The 22207-nt window shown below is 41.5% G+C and overlaps 1 protein-coding gene across 1 annotated transcript in view; it reads left to right on the top strand.

Moving 5' to 3' along the window:
* The window catches only part of PDE10A (phosphodiesterase 10A), a 265628-nt gene that overhangs the window by 194186 nt on the left and 49235 nt on the right, over window positions 1-22207 (top strand). The window contains exons 6-10 of the mRNA XM_052645868.1: window positions 4195-4335; window positions 10176-10331; window positions 12355-12405; window positions 16116-16174; window positions 18093-18144. Of these exons, the coding sequence (XP_052501828.1) occupies window positions 4195-4335; window positions 10176-10331; window positions 12355-12405; window positions 16116-16174; window positions 18093-18144 (459 nt within the window). The remainder of the gene's footprint in view (window positions 1-4194; window positions 4336-10175; window positions 10332-12354; window positions 12406-16115; window positions 16175-18092; window positions 18145-22207) is intronic.

Genomic DNA, 22207 nt, shown 5'->3' with positions numbered 1-22207 from the left:
CAGTAATTTGTTTTCTTCTTAAAAAGTGTTTCCGAACTTTAACTGGTTGTGAGTTGAAACCTTAACATAAAAGAGAAGTTTCATGGATAAACTGAACTTTGAATTGTGTGTGGGAAGAAAGAAGAGAGCAGATGTTTACCACGTAAAGCAGACATCTCTGTAGTTGATGTCAATGAATCAGTTTCCCGATTCATCAGAAACTCCTGTTTTTTTAAGAAATAATGTGCAGTCTAGTCTATGATTCTTTTTCCACTGAACCTATTTCTAAAAATTTGATTTTTTAAAATAACTTGAATGCTTTCTTATTTCTTCCTTGAGTCAGCTTAGTCATTATGACTACTGTTAGCAATCTCCTTTTGTTTAAATGGTTTAACTTCAGAAATATTTTTGGAAATGTACTGTTACCACAGAAATACTGGATAGGTCATCATGAGTTTCTTTGAAATAATGAGAAAACTAACTTATGCCCTGCCACTGCCTGGCGTCTGGACTGCTTTCCAACCCTGTGGCCAGTCTCCTCGCTGGCGCTGGGAGGTGAAGGGCTCGTCCAGGCCACGTGCAGCGCTGTCAGCTGCAGTGACCAGCAGGTTGGGGGTCAGCTGCATGCCCTGATGCATGAAGCTCTTCTTGAAAGGGTAGGGTTGGCTGAGATGAAACTTTGAACCTTTTCTTTGTTTTTGGTTTTCATGTAGTTTTCCATCTCTAGCCTCTAAAAAATGTGTGCTAATAAAAGTTTTCATAGATTTATACAACATTAGAGCAGAAATTAATTTTAGAGACTCATCTCAACACTGGATGTTATAGATTATAAATGTATGTATAATCGCCTTAATTATTTAATATGTTATGCAGTGATATTTGATGAAAGTTTTCATTCATCTTCCTGTGAAAATAAATCATGAATATAATCTTTTTTCATCTTATTAATTTGAATATCCCAGTCAAATTCTTATGTCAAAATTCGTAAGAATTGACATGGGGGTGTGGGAGGTACAAACATTGGGGTATACAATAGGCTTCCAAGTATGTGTTTTATTACAATATGGAAAATATAGCCAACATTTTGTAATAACTTTAAATTGAAAGTACATTTTAAGTATTGTATTAAAGTTCTTTAAAAATACATCTTTAAAAAACTCATAATGATTGATTTTGAAAAATAAAGTCCTTGCCTCATTTTTCCGTTTCTTTATGGAAACTATTTTCCACCCATCAGTCATTAATGTATTAGTGCAGCACCTTCATCAATGAAAAATGCAAAATGTGTGTTATACATTATGCTTATTTTGAAACATGAAGAACCAAAGCAAGACTTGGCTTACCAGATCACAGAATGTACTATAAATTACAGTAATTAAAACAGTGTGGTAGAAAAATAAGCCAAGTGGTACAGAATTGAGAGTTCAGAAACAGACCCAAGGGTACTCGAGGATTTATGTGATGAAAATGTCGGTTCAGCCAGTGGGAAAAAGAAGACTATTCAATCCGTCACTGTCTTTTTGATTATTCCTGTGGAGGGAGTTAAGGTAGATTTCACAAACTTCTCTGTTCCCAAATACCTGAATACACTGAGGCTGGGAAAGCATCAAAACAGGCGTCTGACTGCGTCAGCCCTCACTTTGCCTTCATGTGACCAGCGCCTTCGGCCCTCGCTTTCCCTTCATGTGACCAGCGCGTTCGGCCCTCACTTTGCCTTCACGTGACCAGCCCCTTCGGCCTTCACAGGACAACTTACTTTTTTGTTAGCACTTGCTCTCAGTTCTCATTTGTAAGCCTTTCTATTTGATAGATGTGAACAAAAATCATAGTCAGATTACTAAAACAAGTACAAAGTCCCCACTGGAGAGAGTAATTTAATTTTTGATAATTATTTTCCATGAGGAGTTTTCCGCAGTCAGGTAATTGAAGGATTCCTAAATCATTTATCTTCAGTGAGTCTAGTCTGCAGAGTAGCTTGCCGTGTACCCACGGTGCAGCATTTGCTTGTCTATTTCTTGTGCATCATCTAGAAAGTCTGCACAGAGGCAATCAATGCTTATATTAAATAAATGATACAGGACCATATAAGCTATTTCGTCCTTACTGAATTACGAAGCAAAATGTAACTTGAAGATCTTATTAAATTCAGCCTTAATGTTCTCATAGAAAAGTCAGCCGAAAGAAGTGTCTGTGGTATATCTCCAAACAACGAACACATGCAGTCAACAACCGTTAAAAAATATCCAGAGCTTCTGCTGGGAGCTTGCTATAGCGTTTGTTTTCTGTTGGTGTCTCGGGAAGTTCTTTAAAAGTTATCCAAACGACTGGGGTCAATTTAAGTTCATTTCCTGCAGTTCTGACTTTGAGAGGAGGAACATTACTCAGCATCCTTGTAATTAACTTTCTCATAGTTTGAAAAAAATCATTGTCAATTCTGACTTTTCTTCAGCCTACATATACTGTATTTTATATTTTTATTGCCATCGCTCTTCCTGTTCCTGGATCATTGTGCTACTCTCCTGTCAATCGTAAGAAAGGGTAACACGTTGAATGATATTTTGCAAGATAGATACTAAATCTAATGAAATTCTTATTTGTTTGTGTCACGTGTGTTGGTGCATAACAGATTACAGTAACTGTTGTAAAAACAGTGACTGATTTCTAGCCACTTTAAAAGTGCATTTGGTCCAACTGTCAATTATCATCGCATATGTAGTTAAATTAAAAAAATCTTTTTAAAGTGTGTAACTTGTACTTAAAGATTTTAAGGTTAAAACTTTTTAAAAGAAGCAATTTAAAACTACTTTTCACGGACATTGTACTTAATAGTAAATTACTGCTTAAACTCAGTCCTAGCTAATGTAGATAATACTAATGAATAAAACTATCTTGAATTTATAATCTTTAGATAATGGTGACTTAAACCGAGGGTCTGTTTTCCTCCATTCTGTTCCCAGTGATTGAAGTAGCTCAGGTTTATAGCGCTCAATCCCTTGTAAGATTTTATTTGAAGAAAGAGTTCTTTGACTCTGTGTGTGTGTGTGTGTGTGTGTGTGTGTGTGTGTGCGCGCGCGCGCGTGTGCTCGTATGCAGGCTTAGTCGTGTTTGACTTTTTGTGACACTACGGACTTAGCCTGCCAGGCTCCTCTGTCTGTGGGATTTCCTAGGTAAGGATACTGGAGTGGGTTGCTGTTTCCTCCTCCAGGGGATCTTCCCGACCCAGGGATCGAACCCTCGTCTTCTGTGTCTTCGACATTCCAAAGTTGGAAAACCGCATTATCTAAAAAGCAACACATCAGAGGATTGCCTGATACTTACTAGTTCAAAAGGCCATCATCCTTAAGTTACAGCAGTTCCATTTAAGATAAAAGTAAAGTGTTGGGAGAAGTTACCAGAACTTTAACATTTTTTAAATTGAGTAGAAAATCACAGTGCGGTTCTGTCAAAATATTGCTCCCCCTGCCCAGATGATTTGATTAGCAATTCTTGTTTAGTAGAAATTTATTTTAAAATGTGGTTGGGTTTAGTCAAAATAATTGATTGTGTTTAAAAAAAATAAATTTAAGATACTTTGAAATGTTCTCTATCTGCCTAGTCTTTTGAGGCGGAGAGATACACCAGGTTTGTCTAGTTATTTATTTACTTAATTTTTGGTGTGTATGTGCAGAGAAAAACAAAGGTTTTACCAAGAGTATTCTAAATCTGTAATATTATGGGCAGGCAAGTTTCAGGAATGGAGTGGTCGATTATTAAAACAAACAACAAAAAAAGTAAAGCTCTGAGAAAGATTTTTAATGAACGTCAAAAAGTACAGCCACCTCACATTGACTTTGTAGTCACAGAGCCATGTGCCATGTCTGTAGGAAGCGGGGCGCGTCGTCTGCTTCTTGACTGGTAGTTTCTAGAGCCCGAGGACAGCTGATGCTTCTGTCTTCTTGTTAGCATTTCCTGTGGATAAAAATTGGAGGCTGTTGTAAGAGTTTTCCCGCATGTGGACATTCGTGCGAGTCCTGCGTCTGCGTTTGTCTGGTGTTTGTGGGAATTCCACCTCAGATGCTTAGTGTGGTCCTCGCAAAGCACCTCCCTCATTTTGGGGCACCTCTTTCCCTTGGCTCACAGGTTTCTTGTGATCATTAAGTAGAGTCTAGGAGTCTTTGCGTCCCGTGTCAAAAAGCACAGGACAGTTTCTAGAAGGTGTTCTTTTCCTCTTCTCAGAGCCTTTGTGTGTTTATCCCGCCTGGAATCAAGGAAGGAAAACCCAAGCTCATCCCCGCTGGTCCCATCGCCCAGGGCACCACCACCTCTGCCTACGTGGCCAAGTCCAGGAAAACGTTGCTGGTGGAAGACATCCTCGGGGTGAGTGGCTTTTCACCCTTTGTGACATTTGTAAACCGAAGTATTTAATTAAGAAAGATAACATATACTCTTGATGTTGTAACTTAAACCATGTTATAGCAGCATAAAAGCAAGATACCGATCAATAAAAGGGTTTGTGTATGTAAACGAATTCTTTGTACTCCAGGAAATGTATCTGATAGCCTCCTAAGAGCTAGGTTTGAGTAGTTCTTCTTCAGCGTTTGCCTGTATGCTGATATACATATAAAGTGAATGATTGCTGTGTGCTGGCTCGTATCCCAGCAGCACAGATTTGAGTGAGTTAGCTGTGTGACTGACTGCCCCAGATTTTAGTGGTGTCGTGCAACACTCACTCACTGTCTCTAGACCGGCCGTTCTGCTGATCCGAGCTTTCTCGCACATCTGAGGTTGTCTGGGCGTCCCTTGGGAGCTGGCCAGGCTGAGGTGGGCTTTGTTCTCTGTGTGTGTCCCATCCCTTCCACTGAGGCTAGCCTGGCATCTTACGGCAGTGGCCGGGGTCAGAGAGAAGTGGACGCACACGGGTGAGTTTTCAAGCCTCTGCTTGCATCAGATTCATGACCTCCAGTTTAGCCAACCAAATCATGCAGGGGGCCATTCTCAGTGTAGTCTGACCAAGGCCAGGGGTACAGAGAATAGGACCAGATGGAGCCCTCAGACCAACCTCCCGCAGTATACGTGCGTGTCGTGATGAAATGTCCCTGCGTGAGCCCAGACTCTGAAATTGACAAGCATACAAACAAGTTCATTGGTGTCAGGAATTTGCTCTGAAAAAGTACTAAATTGGAGTCACAAAATCTAGATTTTAATTTTATTTTTGCCACTAATTATCTGTGTGACCTTGAACAAATCAGGTTGCTAGTTACTGTTATCAAAAAGAAAAAAAGTTATCAAAAAGTTATCAAAAAGAAGAAAAGAGTGTTTAAAATACATATTTCACAGTATAATTATATAGACAAGAATATTATAATTGTCAAACTTTCTAAGAGACTAGGTATTCATCATTCTCACCACGGAAAAGAAAAGATAATTCAATTGCTGGTGGAGGTCCCAGCAGCGCTGGTGATCCTAGTACAGTGTCCAAACGCAGCAGACCAGCTCACTGTGCGCCTCAAACCCCACGACGGTGTACACCGAGTCCATCTCATTTTTACGAAGTAAATGTTAAAAGTAGATATGGCAAAAATTATTGCTTAAAATGTTGTGTTGTATCATATACAAGCTCTCCAAAGATATGTAAATTGCAAAGGATAGATCTGTGCTGGTCTTGATTCATGAAAAGCTTCCTATAGACTGCAGAAAGTGAGTAAATAGAATTGATGTTTTGATATTCATTCAGTTTTCTTGTATTCCTTTGAGTGGTTTTGCTAAGTTAGGAAATAAAGTAGAAGAACCTGTTTCATTTCTTATGATAGGTAATGGGTGATTATTGGTTGATTTGAGTGCCTAATATGGCAAACCACTTCAGTATTCTTGCCTTGAGAACCCCATGAACAGTATGAAAAGGCAAAATGATAGGATATTGAAAGGGGAACTCCCCGGGTCGGTAGGTGCCCAGTATGCTACAGGAGATCAGTGGAGAAATAACTCCAGAAAGAATGAAGGGATGGAGCCAAAGCAAAAACAATACCCAGTTGTGGATGTGATTGGTGATAGAAGCAAGGTCCGATGCTGTAAAGAGCAATATTGCATAGGAAGCTGGAATGTCAGGTCCATGAATCAAGGCAAATTGGAAGTGGTCAAACAGGAGATGGCAAGAGTGAACGTCGACATTCTAGGAATCAGCTAATTAAAATGGACTGGAATGGGTGAATTTAACTCAGATGACCATTATATCTACTACTGTGGGCAGGAATCCCTTAGGAGAAATGGGGTAGCCATCATGGTCAACAAAAGAGTCCGAACTGCAGTACTTGGATACAATCTCAAAAACAACAGAATGATCTCTGTTCATTTCCAACGCAAACCATTCAATATCACAGTAATCCAAGTCTAAGCCCCCAACCAGTAACGCTGAAGAAGCTGACGTTGAACGGTTCTATGAAGACCTGCAAGACCTTTTAGAACTAACACCCAAAAAACATGTCTTTTTCATTATAGGGGACTGGAATGCAAAAGTAGGAAGTCAAGAAACACCTGGCATAACAGGCAAATTTGGCCTTGGAGTACGGAATGAACCAGGGCAAAGGCTAATAGACTTTTGCCAAGAGAATGCACTGGTCATAGCAAACACCCTCTTCCAACAACACAAGAAAAGACTCTACACATGGACATCACCAGATGGTCAACACCGAAATCAGACTGATTATATTCTTTGCAGCCAAACATGGAGAAACTCTATACAGTCAGCAAAAACAAGACCAGGAGCTGACTGTGGCTCAGATCATGAACTTCTTATTGCCATTTCAGGCTTAAACTGATGATGTAGGGAAAACCAGTAGACCATTCAGGTATGACCTAAGTCAAATCCCTTATGATTATACAGTGGAAGTGAGGAATAGATTTAAGGGCCTAGATCTGATAGATAGAGTGCCTGATGAACTATGGACGGAGATTCATGACATTGTACAGGAGACAGGGATCAAGACCATCCCCATGGAAAAGAAATGCAAAAAAGCAAAATGGCTGTCTGAGGAGGCCTTACAAATAGCTGTGAAAAGAAGAGAAGCAAAAAGCAAAGGAGAAAAGGAAAGATATAATTGATGCTTTTGATCTGTGGTGTTGGAGAAGACTCTTGAGAGTCCCTTGGACTGCAAGGAGATCCAACCAATCCATTCTGAAGGAGATCAGCCCTGGGATTTCTTTGGAAGGAATGATCCTAAAGCTGAAACTCCACTATTTTTGGCCACCTCATGCGAAGAGTTGAATCATTGGAAAAGACTCTGATGCTGGGAGGGATTGTGGGCAGGAGGAGAAGGGGACGACTGAAGATGAGATGGCTGGATGCCATCACTGACCTGATGGACATGAGTCTGAGTGAACTCCAGGAGTTGGTGATGGACAGGGAGGCCTGGCGTGCTGCGATTCATGGGGTCGCAAAGAGTTGGACATGACTGAGTGACTGAACTGAACTGAACTGAAGCATCTGAATGCAGAGTTCCAAAGAATAGCAAGGAGAGATAAGAAAGCCTTCCTTGGAGATCAGTACAAAGAAATAGAAGAAAACAACAGAATGGGAAAGACTAGAGATCTCTTCAAGAAAATTAGAGATACCAAGGGAACATTTCATGTAAAGATGGGCTCTATAAAGGACAGAAATGGTATGGACCTAACAGCAGAAGGTATTAAGAAGAGGTGACAAGATACACAGAAGAACTGTACAAAAAAGATCTTCATGACCCAGATAACCATGATGGTGTGATCATTCACCTAGAGCCAGACGTCCTGGAATGTGAAGGCAAGTAGGCCTTAGAAAGCATCACTACGAACAAAGCTAGTGGAGAAGATGGAATTCCAATTGAGCTATTTCAAATCCTGGAAGATGATGCTGTGAAAGTGCTGCATTCAATATGCCAGCAAATTTGGAAAACTCAGCAGTGGCCACAGGACTGCAAAAGGTCAGTTTTCATTCCAATCCCAAAGAAAGGCAATGCCAAAGAATGCTCAAACTACCGCACAATTGCACTCATCTCACACGCTAGTAAAGTACTGCTCAAAATTCTCCAAGCCAGGCTTCAGCAATATGTGAACTGTGAACTTCCAGATGTTCAAGATGGATTTAGAAAAGGCAGAGGAACCAGAGATCAAATTGCCAACATCCGCTGGATCCTGGAAAAAGCAAGAGAGTTCCAGAAAATCATCTATTTCTGCTTTATTGACTATGCCAAAGCTTTTGACTGTGTGGATCGCAATAAACTGTGGAAAATTCTAAAAGAGATGGGAATACCAGACCACCTGATTTGCCTCTTAAGAAACCTATATGCAGGTCAGGAAGCAACATTTAGAACTGGACATGGAACAACAGACTGGTTCCAAATAGGAAAAGGAGTGTGTCAAGGCTGTATATTGTCACCGTGCTTATTTAACGTATATGCAGAGTCCATCATGAGAAACGCTGGACTGGAAGAAACACAAGCTGGAATCAAGATTGCTGGGAGAAATATCAATCACCTCAGATATGCAGATGACACCACCCTTATGGCAGAAAGTGAAGAGGAACTAAAAAGCCTCTCGATGAAAGTGAAAGTGGAGAGTGAAAAAGTTGGCTTAAAGCTGAACATTCAGAAAACTAAGATCATGGCATCTGGTCCCATCACTTCATGGCAAATAGATGGGGAAACAGTGTCAGACTTTATTTTTTTGGGCTCCAAAATCACTGCAGATGGTGATTGCAGCCATGAAATTAAAAGATGCTTACTCCTTGGAAGGAAAGTTATGACCAACCTAGATAGCATATTCAAAAGCAGAGACATTACTTTGCCAACAAAGGTCCATCTAGTCAAGGCTTTGGTATTTCCCATAGTCACGTATGGATGTGAGAGTTGGACTGTGAGGAAAGCTGAGCACCAAAGAAGTGATGTTTTTGAACTGCGGTATTGGAAAAGTCTTGAGAGTCCCTTGGACTGCAAGGAGATGCAGCCAGTCCATTCTAAAGGAGATCAGCCCTGGGATTTCTTTGGAAGGACTGATGCTAAAGCTGAAACTCCACTACTTTGGCCACCTCATGCGAAGAGTTGACTCATTGGAAAAGACTCTGATGCTGGGAGGAATTGGGGGCTGGAGGAGAAGGGGACAACAGAGGATGAGATGGTTGGATGGCATCACTGACTCAATGCACATGAGTTTGAGTGAACTCTGGGAGTTAGTGATGACAGGAAGGCCTGGCGTGCCGCAAGTCATGGGGTCGCAAAGAGTCGGACATGATTGAGTGACCGAACTGAACCGAGCTAATATGGGTCTTTGGGGCTCAGTTACGATAACTGTCATTAACCTGTGGTTTTGTGTTATTCTGACCTTAAAAATAAGAGAAAAAATTATATAAATATAATTTGCCTTGGCATTTGGAGTAATTTTCACATGTGACTTTATACCTCTGAAACTTTAATTCTGACACTAGAAGGTGAGGAATAAAAAAGTGTTGCTTAGAACTGCTTGTGTGCTCAGACATGTCCTATTCTTTGCAGCCCCATGGACTGTAGCCCGCCAGGCTTCTCTGTCCATGTATTCCCCAGGCAAGAATACTGGAGTGGGTTGCCATTTCCTCCTCCAGGGTGTCTTCCAGACTCTGAGACCGAACCCGTGTCTCCTGCGGCTGCAGCATTAGCAGGTGGATTCCTTACCACTTGAGCCACCTGGGAAGTCATCGTAATTAATTTTATTATTGCACGAAGCTATGTATATTCATTCATTAATTGAATTCTCCTTATAATGATAAAGAAACATGAGGCACTATCTGGGTTTAAGTCGCATCTTGCTCAAGTTATCTTAAACAGCTCAGTGGGTAAATAATCCACCTGCAATGCTGGAGTCAGAGGAGCCGAAGGTTTGATCCGTGGGTTGGGAAGATCCCTTGGAGGAGGAAATGGAAACCCACTCCAGTATTCTTGTCTGGGAAATCCATGGACAGAGGAGCCTGGTGGGCTACAGTCCAAAGGATCGCAAAGGGTCAGACAGAACTGAGTGCCCCAGCACAGCGCAAGCACAGCCCATGTTGCTCAGGTTTTCTCAAACAAGGTTTACAGTGACCATCGTCGTTTGGTTTTCCTTTGAAAAGGACTGCTGATCATGGCTTACAAGTACTAGGGAATTTCTGATAGAGTCCTAAATTAATGATTCCAATTCTTTTGAAGAATTTATATCTTTTCCTCCTCCTACGTTTTTAGGATGAACGGTTTCCAAGAGGTACTGGGCTGGAATCAGGGACACGGATCCAGTCTGTTCTTTGTCTGCCCATCGTCACTGCGATTGGGGACTTGATTGGCATCCTGGAGCTCTACCGGCACTGGGGCAAAGAAGCCTTCTGTCTGAGTCACCAGGAGGTGAGCCTGAGCTCTGCCGGTGGGGGGGTCTTAGCTGTACCCAGTTCATCAAAGGTGCTTATGGATACTGTTCAGTTAATGAATGAATATCTAGTATTTAAAACCTGGACTTGTTTAAAAATATTTTGATATCAATAGTAATGATTTTTAGAAACTTTTTTTTTATTTTGCAGTGATGATGTAGAAATATAGTAATTTATTGCAGTCAGGATCCATTTTGACAGTAAATGTAAAATACCGTGTCGTTAATCAAATTAAGCAATAGTGTGGCTTTGGAGGGTTTTCACATTCTGGTTGACTTTGTGTCCCCTTAGAGATTTCCTCTTCGAGTGTGTCCTGAATAAATACTCCAGTGTTAGAAACATTTGGAAAACATGCCTAGTGGCTCAGGGGTAAAGAACATGCCTGCCAGGGTAGGAGACACGGGTTCGATCCCTGGGTCGGGAAGATCCCCTGGAGAAGGAAATGGCAGCCCCCTCCAGTATTCTTGGCTGGAGAATCCCATGGACAGAGGAGCCTGGTGGCTACAGCTCCACAGGGTCACAAAGGGTCGGACACAACCTAGCAACTAAACAACAGTTACACCACCACCAGCGTCTGTTCATATTCCTCGAATGGGAACGGCTCAGTGACACTAAAACCAAGGAGTTCCGTGACCTCTCTGTCACCCGCGACGCTCGTCCAGGCCCCTGGGTGGCTGGCTCCCTGTCCTCTCACTGAGATGACCGTCCGCCGCTCCAGCCCCTTCGCTCCCTGCTGCCACGCCGGGCCCTTGCACACGGCTGGCCCCTCTCCAGCAGATCCCGCACCTCGATTCCCCCTCTGCTCCAACTTCTCTGTCCCCACCCGGCCGCCGCCTCCAGGAGCGTTCTCTGATGTCACCCGCTCAGGGTGGCATCTTCCCTGAGCCCTGCACGCAAACACGAGCGGCACCTGCTCTTTAACAACAGCGCTGGGCCCCAGCTACTGCTGCTGCTAAGTCGCTTCAGTCGTGTCCGACTCTGTGCGACCCCATAGATGGCAGCCCACCAGGCTCCCCCGTCCCTGGGATTCTCCAGGCAAGAGTACTGGAGTGGGTTGCCATTTCCTTCTCCAATCTGGGCCCCAGCAGGCACCCAGGAATACTCGTTAGATGAACAGAAAAAAGAAAAAGAAATAGGATAGCTAGTAGTTTAAGCACATGTCAGCCAAGTTTGGGAAACATTTCCTCATTTTTAAAGTGGTCACAAGCAACTGATTTGAGTCAGTCCCAATGAGGTGGATGAATCTGGAGCCTGTTATACAGAGTGAAGTAAGCCAGAAAGAGAGAGACAGATATGGCCTAGTAACACGTTTTCGTGGAATTTAGAAAGATGGTAACGACGAGCCAGCATGCTGGGCAGCGCGGGAGACACAGATGTGAAGAGACCTTTGGGCTCAGTGGGAGGAGGCGAGGGGGGATGGTTTGAGAGGATAGAACTGAAACAGGTACATTCCCATGTGCGAAGCAGATGCATGACGCCGGGCACCCAAAGGTGCTCTGGGACAACCCAGAGGGGTGGAGTGGGGAGGGAGGTGGGAGGGGGGTTCGGGATGTACACATGTACCCCTGTGGCTGGTTCATGTTGCTGTCTGGCAGAAACCATCACAAAATTGTAAAGTAATTATCCTCCAATTAAAATTAATTAAAAAAAAAAAGAAGGAAAGAAATGGTCACTAGAAGCCTTTCTAATAGTGATTTTGTTGAAGCAAAAAATAATTATTTTATGATAAGCTCATTGGATGACAGTGCTCTTAATCAATTTATCTTCCTTTTTATCCCAAATTAAGAGGAACAAGAGAGCATTACACCCAATCATAAAGAGGTGGGAAATAGAGAAATTTTGTAAGAAAAGAGAAATTTTGCATGCATTTGATAGTTTGGGTTTTCGGAACGTTCGAAGACGTGATGACCGCACCAAACTTAAGCTGGTGGCCTCTGTTGGGATGTCTGCGTGTGGCTGAGGAAAGCTTGCGTCACACTCTTCCTTTTCGTGTTTTTCAGGTCGCGACAGCAAACCTCGCCTGGGCCTCAGTAGCGATACACCAGGTGCAGGTGCGTGCTGGCGCTGCTCTCCAGGCCGTCCTGAGGGAAGGGGCACGTGGCACGCGCCACGGGAGGCAGTGGGCGGGCAGCTAGCCACCCAGGGCTTGCATCGTGGATAGTAAATGTTTTCCTGTTTCTGAAATGTGTGATCTGGTCACTTATATTTACTGACTCCCTGCCTTAAACGTCTTCCAACCAATTCTGTTCTATAGTTAAACAGGGTGTTGAATCATTTGCATTTCCTATCTTGGTCCTTGTTTTCCACTGAAAGCCCAGGAATGATATCCTACTGGCAGTAACGTTGATGTTTCTATGAGCCATTTCCTAAACTAAAGCATCCACTAAACTTAGTGGCATATGAAAACAATAATCATAAATTTAAGTTCCTTGATTCTCTTGAAAATGTGATCTAATTTAAAAGTCACAAACTGCATAGAGTTTCCCTGACAACTAGACTCTTAAGTTCAGGAACATGGCAGCAATAAAATTCTGTTTTGTGTCTTCTACTGTTTCTTGTTTTAAGTCCATTTCAGCAAACTCAGATTGGTGAGGAACTGTCTGATAAGGAGAAAATGTGTGTGTATCTGTGTGTGTGTCTATATACATCAGTTCAGTCACTCAGTCATGTTTGACTCTTTGCAACCCCATGGACTGCAGCACGCCAGGCCTCCCTGTCCATCACCAACTCCCCGGGCTTGCTCAAACTCATGTCCATCGAGTCGGTGATGCCATCCAACCATCTCATCCTCTGTCATCCCCTTTTTCTCCTGCCTTCAATCTTTCCCAGCATCAGGGTCTTTTCCAATGAGTCAGTTCTTTGCATCAGGTGGCCAAAGTATAGGAGTTTCAGCTTCGTCAGTCCTTCCAATATATATTCAAGACTGATTTCCTTTAGAATGAACTGGTTGGATCTCCTTGCAGTCCAAGGGAATCTCAAGAGTCTTCTCCAACACCACAGTTCAAAAACATCAATTCTCTGGCGCTCAGCTTTCTTTATAGTCCAACTCTCACATCCATACATGACCACTGGAAAAACCACAGCTTTGACTAGATGAACCTTTGTTGGCAAAGTAATGTCTCTGCTCATATATATATATATATATATATATACAAAACAAATAAAATATATAAAACATATATATATATATATATATATATATAAAAGGATAATGGTATGAGAATCAAGTACTTCCTGGATCTGACAGCACTGAACGTAGGTGGGATATATGCTCAGGAACATATAAGCAAGGCAGAGACTAATAGAGTTTTTCCAAGAAAATGCACTGGTCATAGCAAACACCCTCTTCCAACAACACAAGAGAAGACTCTACACATGGACATCACCAGATGGTCAACACTGAAATCAGACTGATTATATTCTTTGCAGCCAAAGATGGAGAAGCTCTATACAGTCAACAAAAACAAGACCGGGAGCTGACTGTGGCTCAGATCATGAACTCCTTATTGCCATTTCAGACTTAAATTGATGAAAGTAGGGAAAACCGCTGGACCATTCAGGTATGACCTAAGTCAAATCCCTTATGATTATACAGTGGAAGTGAGAAATAGATTTAAGGGCCTAGATCTGATAGATAGAGTGCCTGATGAACTGTGGACGGAGGTTCATGACACTGTACAGGAGACAGGGATCGAGACCATCCCCATGGAAAAGAAATGCAAAAAAGCAAAATGGCTGTCTGAGGAGGCCTTACAAATAGCTGTGAAAAGAAGAGAAGCAAAAAGCAAAGGAGAAAAGGAAAGATATAAGCATCTGAATGCAGAGTTCCAAAGAATAGCAAGAAGAGATAAGAAAGCCTTCTTCAGTGATCAATGCAAAGAAATAGAGGAAAACAACAGAACGGGAAAGACTAGAGATCTCTTCAAGAAAAGTAGAGATACCAAGGGAACATTTCATGCAAAGATGGGCTCGATAAGGGACAGAAATGGCATGGACCTAACAGAAGCAGAAGATATTAAGAAGAGGTGGCAAGAATACATGGAAGAACTGTACAAAAAAGATCTTCACGACCAAGATAATCATGATGGTGTGATCACTCACCTAGAGCCAGACGTCCTGGAATGTGAAGTCAAGTGGGCCTTAGAAAGCATCACTACGAACAAAGCTAGTAGAGGTAATGGGATTCCAATTGAGCTCTTTCAAATCCTGGAAGATGATGCTGTGAAAGTGCTGCACTCAATATGCCAGCAAATTTGGAAAACTCAGCAGTGGCCACAGGACTGCAAAAGGTCAGTTTTCATTCCAATCCCAAAGAAAGGCAATGCCAAAGAATGCTCAAATTACCACACAATTGCACTCATCTCACACGCTAGTAAAGTACTGCTCAAAATTCTCCAAGCCAGGCTTCAGCAATACGTGAACTGTGAACTTCCAGATGTTCAAGATGGATTTAGAAAAGGCAGAGGAACCAGAGATCAAATTGCCAACATCCGCTGGATCCTGGAAAAAGCAAGAGAGTTCCAGAAAATCATCTATTTCTGCTTTATTGACTATGCCAAAGCCTTTGACTGTGTGGATCACAATAAACTGTGGAAAATTCTAAAAGAGATGGGAATACCAGACCACCTGATTTGCCTCTTAAGAAACCTATATGCAGGTCAGGAAGCAACATTTAGAACTGGACATGGAACAACAGACTGGTTCCAAATAGGAGGAGTATGTAAGGCTGTATATTGTCACCCTGCTTATTTAACGTATATGCAGAGTCCATCATGAGAAACGCTGGGCTGGAAGAAGCACAAGCTGGAATCAAGATTGCTGGGAGAAATATCAATAACCTCAGATATGCAGATGACACCACCCTTATGGCAGAAAGTGAAGAGGAGCTAAAAAGCCTCTTGATGAAAGTGAAAGAAGAGAGTGGAAAAGTTGGCTTAAAGCTGAACATTCAGAAAACTAAGATCATGGCATCTGGTCCCATCACTTCATGGGAAATAGATGGGGAAACAGTGGAAACAGTGGCAGACTTTATTTTGGGGGGCTCCAAAATCACTGGAGATGGTGACTGCAGCCATGAAATTAAAAGACGCTTACTCCTTGGAAGAAAAGTTATGACCAACCTAGATAGCATATTCAAAAGCAGAGACGTTACTTTGCCAACAAAGGTCCGTCTAGTCAAGGCCTTGGTTTTTCCAGTGGTCATGTATGGATGTGAGGGTTGTATTGTGAAGAAGGCTGAGCACCAAAGAATTGATGCTTTTGAACTGTGGTGTTGGAGAAGACTCTTGAGGGTCCCTTGGACTGCAAGGAGATCCAACCAGTCCATTCTGAAGATCAACCCTGGGATTTCTTTTGAGGGAATGATGCTAAAGCTGAAACTCAAGTACTTTGGCCACCTCATGCAAAGAGCTGACTCATTGGAAAAGATTGATGCTGGGAGGGATTGGGGGCAGGAGGAGAAGGGGACTACCAAGGATGAGATAGCTGGATGGCATCACGGACTCGATGGACGTGAGTCTGAGTGAACTCCGCGAGTTGGTGATGAACAGGGAGGCCTGGCGTGCTGCGATTCATGGGGTCGCAAAGAGTCGGACACGACTGAGCTACTGAACTGAACTGAACTGAACAATTTTTAAAAACCCTTGAAGTAGTGATTGTGTTATGCCTTTTTAAATAAATAAGGTAAATAATATTCTGGAATTTTCATTCCTAAAATAAACAAAAATCGCTCAAAATTAATAGCCACTGTTTTGTATGGCAGGTATGCAGAGGTCTTGCCAAACAGACTGAACTGAATGACTTTCTACTCGATGTATCAAAGTAAGTGTTCATTTCTAGGGATGTGGTAAGCTCTAACCGGTCAACAGTTTAGATCAGGCGCCAGCCCTCACCATGACAGACTGCTGTCCACTGCAGTCACTAGCAGAAGATCAGTCTTTATCAGGCACGTGATCTGGTAAGTGTGGTCCAGCATGTTTGCGATTAGAGAGTTTCCTTCTCATCCCCATTCGCTTCACGAGTAAAGGATCAAAGATGTATATGTGATCCTCTTAATTTGCAGTTCAGCAGGTTTGTAAATGACTCACTAGAAGGTGTTAGAGACTATACAGAGAGATGCCCTACGTGTTTCTGTTTTCGTAGGAGAGAATTGACAGCAGTAGAAAGAGGGGAAATGTTGTAGTTTATCGTTTTCCTGAGGTCCTCTCTGGCCTTTGCTGTGAACTTCAGTAAATTAAAACATACTATTAACATTATTGTTTCAATTTTCCCATGTGTAGTAGCTCAGGTGCCATTCTCAAAAAGATGCTGCACTTCCCCGGAGTTTAACCTAGGAAAAGTCTCTTTTAGGCTGGCAGTGGAAGCAAGGACAGATGTTTATTAAATGTCAGATCCACACCAGGTTTGCTTGCTATAGGGAAGGTCATGTATTAATATCTCTCTGACCGTCTGCTCAGTGGCTGATATCTGAAAACGTCCCAGGATGTGCTAGCTTCAGGCCCCACCCCACGACAGGTTATTAACTCAAGGAGCACTCCGCAGCAGCTCTGACGCTGTTCCCGCTGACGTGTCCCTAGCTTACTCATCACCAAGTCCCGTAATCCCCTCACTTGTGATTTTGAAATTGCATCTTCGTGTTTTGAAATATTAAGTTAGGGAAGTTTGGGTTGGAGGGCGTGCTCTTTTGATTCCCTCAGCCAACTATCAATATCTTCTCTGAGACAGAATGAAACAGTATGTCTGGACACCAGATGTGACTGCTTCAGAGACACCTGGGAAGGGAAGCTGTGTTCGGCCTCTTGCTAGCCTATCTGAACACTTTGCAAGCCTCCCAAAGCCCAGTTAAAACCCTCATGTGACACCTTAAATCTCTTCCCCAGGGGGAAACTCATTTTCTTTAACCTGTTCCTTGCAGGATATTCCTCAGTAGATGTTGTAACTAAGCATATTAACAGCTTCAAGTCAGATGATTTCTCTTCTTGAAAAGGGCATTGTTAATTGCTATAAGTTATCTTAATCCTGAATACATGGCTAAATTCTCACAGACTTAAACTGAGAGCAGTACCTTGCCAACAGTCTGTGTTGAGTATTTGCTACATATTCCCTGTAACACATGCCTACTGATTTATCTGTTTCTCCAGTCTACATTTTAATATACGTGCCATGTGCCCCACAGATATTTACTTGCAGTTCATAATGATGAATCTGTATTTACTTGCATAGAGTTGTCAGTTCCCATCATTACTTGTATTCTGATATTTCTTCTCAAATGAATTTCCCTGCTTTTTTTAAAAATACAGTTAAACTACATTCTAGCTTTTGGGATTTTCAGTGATTATTTATATTTTTATCTTATTAATGATATTTAGCAAATTTAAATATTTTTATTTTATATCAAAGTTATTAATGAGATGTTAAATTTGATGTACCAGTTTTATTTCTTCATTGTTTTAGTTAAATGCTACAGACTTTTTCTCTACCTTGAATACTTGCTGATAAAATAATTACTGAAGGCGATCTCTGGAATTAGAGACCTTATACTAAAGTCAATGGTAAACATTCGTTTACCTCTTTAAAATAATATTATTGGTTGTTTCCCCAAAAGGAAAAGAGTTAAACAACATATACCTTTCTGTTTTTTTATTTAAATGTAGACAAAATTGGGAAATGTATTCAAAGTTTAATATGTTCTGTGTTCTAACAACATTACTTAAAGATTTTACCTTTCTTTTTTTTTCAGAACGTATTTTGATAACATAGTTGCAATAGATTCTCTACTTGAACACATAATGGTAGGTTGCCTTCTATTGTAAACATTATTTTGTTTAACCTTTGGTCATGTCCTAATGTGGGCTTCCCTTGTGCTCTGATGGTAAGGAATCTGCCTGAAATGCCGAAGACCCAGGTTCTATACCTAGGTTGGGAAGATCCTCTGGAGAAAGAAATGGCTACCCACTCCAGTATTCTTGCCTGGAGAATCCTGTGGATAGAGGAGCCTGGGGGGATACCGTCCATAGAGTTGCAAAGAGTCAGACACGACTGAGTGACTAACGCTACTCTTAGGTGTCTTAATATATGATGGAGCGTTTTAATGTACAAGACATACATGCTGTTTTAAATATGATGAAAGTGATCTGGAGGCATCACCTTGATTGATCTGTCACTTCCGTTAATTTTGGAGGGGTTATGAATAATGTTTTGAAAAATATCACAGAGTTTTCCATTATTTAATGGAGAGCTAATTTGAAAAAGTATTTAATCTCTTTTTCTTTGTTCAGAATACCTTTTGCATGTAGGTTTTATTAGGCATTTCCGATGATTCTTCCTAAAACCCTGAGTTTCATTCTGCTTAGTTTTCGTCTAAGTTATTTCTCTCTTCCAGAAGACTCACGGGCTAGAACTGAAGGCTCCAGGAAGTAGAGTTTGGTTTCCCCACATGAAGTGTTGCTGCTTTAGTGCTCGGGAGAGGGTCCGCTGAGGGCAGGCTCAGGGTGCTGGAGGTGGTGTGCATGTGGGCACGAGCGTGCCAGGCAGGCTTGCTTGGGACCATCTATGCCTTGTTGTGTGTTTTGATAAGTGTTCTTTCTCCTTCCTGTTTTCCTGGTCTTTCTCAAGACATAGTGATCCTGCGCAACGAGGCTTCCTTTCATCCCCAGGTTTCAGGGTGCGCAGTGATCTGTTTCGCTGATGTCATGGCAGGTCAGGTATGAGTGTGCCCTGCGCAGCGGCAGAGTGTTTCCTGAGGGTCATGTAGGGGTCACTGCCTTCAGCACATTGTCCCTGTAAGTGGTTACACTGATGATTTTACAGTTGACCCTTGAGCTGCAGGAGTTTGAACAGGCCCACTTACACATGGACTTTTTTCAGTAGTTAAGCACTGCAGTGAGACTCCATCCGGAGCTGTGGAGTCTGTAGATGTGGGACTGTGAATACGGACGAACCGCATATGTGGAGGGCGGTAGAGGCTAAATGTGGGTTTTTTATTGGGTGAGCAGTGCTCAAGGGTCAGCTTTGTTTGGACAGAAAAAGAAAGTAACTGATTGCACAGTAAAAAGAAAAATAGCCTCTTTGGTTATGACAAAATTTAAGGAATTTATAAAGCAATGAAAAGTATTTAAGAAGACATAAAAATACATAACATGAACTGACATATAGCTTGTACCAGGAGTACAAGAAATGCCATTGACCAGTTCTTGTATTCTTAATGTTATGTTAGAAAACAGTTTTATTGAGATATAATTCATGTACAATACAGTTAATCCATTTAAAGTGCTTAATTCAGTGGTCTTTACCATATTCTCAGATAGCTGCAACCATCGCCAGTGAATTTTAGAGCATTTCATTACTTCAGAAAGAAACTTCCAAGGATTTTAGCTGCCACCGGTCTGTTCCCCATCCCCTGAACCCCCCAGCCTGCAGTAACTACTGATTTACTTTCTCTTCTGTGGATTTCACCTAAATCCCACATAAAAGGAATCCTGTACTATGTGGCCTTTCCTGCCTGGCTTCTTTCACTTAGCATAATGTTTTCAAAGTTCATGCGTGTTGTAGTATGTGTGATTACTTCATTCCTTTTTGTAGGCAACTAATATTCTAGTGTGTGAATATGCATACCGCCATTTTTTAATCCATTCATCAGCTGGTGGACATTTGAATTTGTTTCCATGTTTTGGCTAATGCAAATGCGACTGTTTTGAACATTTGGATACATTATTTTTGTTGTTTTAACCCCTGTTTTCAGTTGTTTTAGGTAAGAGTGGAACTGCTAAGTGCTAGGATCACTCTGTGCTTAACTTTTTGAGGAGCGGTCAAACTGTTTCCGTGGCACCTAACACGAGTTTACCTTCCTACCAGCAGTGCACACGGCTTCCGATTTCCCCACACTCTCACCAACACTGGTCATTATCTTAATTTTTGGTTATTGCCATTGTAGTAGATGTGAAGTACTATCTTAGTGTGACTCTGATTAGCAGCTCCTGGTGACTAATGATACTGACTATCTATCCACGTGATGAAAGATTCAGATCCATGGACTGCTTTTCACTTTAGTTTTCAGTGTCGAGTTCTAAGACTTCTTGCATTTTCAATACCATTCCCTTATTTGATGTATAGTTGGAAAATATTTTTCCCATCTGTGTATTATTAATATCTTTTCACTTTCCTGATAGCGTGAAGTACTAACATTTTTAATTTTCGTGGAGTCTAATTTATCTTTTTGCTTTGATTGCTCACACTTGTGTCATATCTAAGAATCTACTGCCAAATCAGATACCATGAAAACTTATTCCAATATTCTCTTCTAAGAGTTTTGTAGCGTTAGCTTTTACATTTAGTTAGGGTACTCACTTACGTTAGTTCATTTTTGTTCATGGTGTAAGAACATGTCTAGTTTCCTTCTTTTGCAGGTAGCTATCCAATTTTACCAGCAGCATTTGTTGAAAAGACTCTTATTTCCCCTTTAAACGCAGTTTTCCTAGAATCAGTTGAGCATGCTCACACTGTTTTCTTCTTAGGGTCTCCGTTCTATTCAGTTGACCTATATGTCCAGCTTAATGACAGTACCATCTCGTCTTGATTATTGTTGCTTTATAGCAAGTTTTGAAGTCAGCAAGTGTGAATTCCTCCAAATGTGTTCTTCATATTCATTTCTCTTTTGGCTATTTTGAGTCCCTTGCAATTCCATATAAATTTTAGAAACCAGCTTGTCAATTTCTACAAATAGTTCATATGGGTTTCTGATAGGGATTTTGTTGACTGTACATCAATTTGGGGAATATTGCCTTCTTAATAATATGAAGTCTTCCAGTACAGGAACAAGGGCGTTTTCCATTTATTTAAATTTTCTTAATTTTTTCAACACTATTCTGTAATTTTCAGAGTACAAGCATTGCCGTTATTTTGGTAAAGTTATTTCTAGATGTTTTATCTTTTAATGCTGTTAGGCAGGAGACCTGGGTTCAATCCCTGGGTCGGGAAGATCCCCTGGAGAAGGGAATGGCTACCCACTCCAGTATGCTCGCCTGGAGAATCCCATGTACAGAGTAGCCTATCGGGCTACAGTCCATGGGGTCACAGAGACTCAGACATGACTGAGTAGCGAACACTTTCACATAAAGTTACTCCCAGATGTGTATCTTTACTGCTGTTTCATGCTATTATTAATGTGTTCTTAATTTTATTTTCAGATGTTTCATTGAAAATTTATAGAAGTAAACTTGCTTTTTCTGCCTTGATCCCCTATCCTACAGTCTTGATGAACTCATTATTTCTGGTAGTTTCCTGGTGGATTCTTTAGTGTCTTTTATGTCATCCACAATTACTGATAGTTTTAAGTCCTCCGCCCTAATCTGTAAACCTTTTTTCCCCTCTGTTGCATAATTATCCTGGCTAGGTCCCCCAGGGCAGTACTGAACTAGGGGATGGGGAGTGTGGATATCCTGCGTCCATTCTGCAGTCTTTCACAGGTAACTGTGTGGATTAGTTGTGGACTTCTCATAGGCAGCCTTTATCAGGGTGAGGCCATCTCCTTCTAATCCTAGTTCTTTCAATGTCTTAAATCATGATTGGATGTTGGGTATTGTCCTCATTTATTTTCTCTGCCTTTATTAAGATGACCATGTGTTTATTTAAATTTTTGTCTTATTGATCTATAGTGTATTATCCAGAGTGGTTTTCGGATGTTGTATGAACCCAGCATTCCTATGATATATCCCTCTTCACCATGGAGTGTGACTTACATAGGAATTACCTTGAATTTCATGAAATCTTAAGTAGAGTTGATGTGTTTAGTGTATGGAGTCTTGTGCAACAGCGTTGTCTTATTTTCAATTAAAAAAAACTCTCTTGATTGAATGT

This window comes from Budorcas taxicolor, chromosome 9 (genome assembly GCF_023091745.1).
Source record: "Budorcas taxicolor isolate Tak-1 chromosome 9, Takin1.1, whole genome shotgun sequence".
NCBI lineage: Eukaryota > Metazoa > Chordata > Mammalia > Artiodactyla > Bovidae > Budorcas > Budorcas taxicolor.
Note: the sequence above shows the minus strand (reverse complement) of the source record. Positions and strands in the feature narration are given on the sequence as shown.